This window comes from Triticum dicoccoides, chromosome 3A (assembly GCF_002162155.2).
Source record: "Triticum dicoccoides isolate Atlit2015 ecotype Zavitan chromosome 3A, WEW_v2.0, whole genome shotgun sequence".
Classification (NCBI taxonomy): Eukaryota; Viridiplantae; Streptophyta; class Magnoliopsida; order Poales; family Poaceae; genus Triticum; species Triticum dicoccoides.
The window spans coordinates 19,872,185-19,874,191 of record NC_041384.1 but is presented as its reverse complement, the minus strand read 5'-3'; the positions used below and the strand labels follow the sequence as shown (position 1 = coordinate 19,874,191).

At 57.1% G+C, this 2,007-nt stretch overlaps 1 protein-coding gene across 1 annotated transcript; it reads left to right on the top strand.

Moving 5' to 3' along the window:
• The first annotated feature begins 247 nt into the window (after nt 1–247).
• LOC119266745 (zinc finger protein GIS3-like) lies at nt 248–1,530 on the top strand. Its single transcript, XM_037548022.1, has one exon. The coding sequence runs from the start codon at nt 341–343 to the stop codon at nt 1,112–1,114; it is 774 nt and encodes a 257-aa protein (XP_037403919.1). The 5' UTR covers nt 248–340; the 3' UTR covers nt 1,115–1,530.
• The last annotated feature ends 477 nt before the right edge of the window (nt 1,531–2,007 follow it).

The following is a 2,007-nucleotide window of genomic DNA, read 5'->3' as shown; positions in this document are numbered from 1 at the left end:
CCTTCTCTCTCTATCTCTTCTAGCAGTGGTACTACTACTACTGCTTTGCATCTGTACAGTCCTTCTCTCTCTAAAGTGCATGGGGGATATAAATAATGTTTTAGGAGAGGAGGGAGGAGCCCCTGTAGATGCGTGTGTATGTATTCAAATCATACATGCAGAGTTCTTTCACCTATATCCACTGGGAGGACTACTGTGCCTGCTTGCGCCTCCGGCTCCAGGTGTTATATATACTGCCCCTGCCCACCTGACACAGCCACAGCCCATGCACATCCGGCTTTGACGGGCAGCAGCATCTCCATCTCCTCTCTGCTCAATTCTCTCCTCCTCTAGTACGAGCATGACAAGCCCCAGGCTGAAGCTCTTCGGCTTCCACTTCTCCTCGGCGGAGGAGAACCACACCACCATGGACACGGCCGAGCACGAGGCGGCCGAGGCGGAGAAGGGCGGCTCCGACTCCTCCTCCTCGTCTACCACCACGACCACGGCCACGGCGGCGGCTGCGGCGGGCGGCGGGGGCGGCGAGGGGCGGAGGTACGAGTGCCAGTACTGCTGCCGCGAGTTCGCCAACTCGCAGGCGCTGGGCGGCCACCAGAACGCGCACAAGAAGGAGCGGCAGCAGCTCAAGCGCGCGCAGCTGCAGGCGGCCGCGGCCGCCGCGGGACGCGCGGCCGGGGGAGGCGCGCTGTACCATCGGAGCGGCGGCATGAACCCCATGGTGTCCGCCTTCGCGCAGCCGCCACACCTCCTCGGCGGCGCCGGCGACGGCGGGACGGGGCCCACCAGCTGGGTCTACTTCTCCCCGCGCGCGGCCGCGGTGGCCGGGGGCGCCCAGGGCCAGCAGTTCCACGTCTCCCACGGCTGCGTCTTCCCCTCCGGCCGCGCCACCCCGGCCTCCGCCTCGCCGGCCGTGTTCTCCTACGCGCCGACGGCCTCCTCCGCGGCCCAGGCCGCCGCGGCGCCCTACGTCGTGCAGGCCGACGTGGTGGACCACCACGGCCGGAGGCTCCACGCCGCCAGCTTCCCGAGATACCCCGGCATGGTGATGGCGCCGGAGCCGATGGCCGCCGCGCCCGAGGACGCGCTGGGGCTGGACCTGCAGCTCAGCTTGTGACGACTCCGGTCGATCGAGAGCCGCGTACACTGTTGCTCCGGTAAAAAAGGAAGGGATGAATTACCCACCCACGCACTACCACTAGTACCTGCATGCGTCCGAACCAAAGCTCGATCGATCGATCCTCGCTAGTACTACTAGGTAATTAAACTAGCTAGCGGTAGTAAGTAAAGTATAAGTAATTTTTAGCTTCCGGGCTAGCTTTGGAGTGTTAAGCCGGCCGACCGCCTTGTAACCGAACCAACTCCTCCCGTACGTTCTTGATATGATCCGAGGTCGATCGATGACGCCTTGTAAATTCTTGGTCAAACCCATTCACCCATCCATCATCCATCTCTGCCATTTGCAGTGTTGATCAATATCACCCATTTTCTTGTTCTTGCTGATGTGTTAATCGCAATCGGTACGTCCATCGACGAGGACATGTGTTTGATTTGTGAAGGATCCATTTATTTAGCAAAAAAATAAAATTGTGAAGGAGAGTTCAAACAACCAAAAAACAATCAAGGATGTTCACATGCATGACAATTACGCAAGTGTATTCTAAACGGGCATGCATATGCACATCCATTTATAATCAAGGCGGCAGGCACTTGGTGATAGGTGAGTGCACCATGAGTCAGTTCCCCGCTTGTTCCATTTCCATCATGTCACCTAATAAACTTTGTTTGCCCCCTTTTAATTATGTCTGGTTGCCCTAATTGACAATCTCCTATTTCAGCATGCATGGCACACTACTACTACTAGTGCTGACCAATTAGCACCAGTAACAATCTTACTTGCTCTAGAATTAACCCAGGAGAAGGCCACTTTTGGCTGCAGTCGACAGTTACCCATATAGGCCGGCCATAACCACACACGTACATGTACACATGCAATATTTACCTGCATAT

Excerpts from the sequence above, each read along its gene's own strand:
- LOC119266745 (XM_037548022.1), top strand. The coding sequence starts at position 341 with ATGACAAGCCCCAGGCTGAAGCTCTTCGGCTTCCACTTCTCCTCGGCG.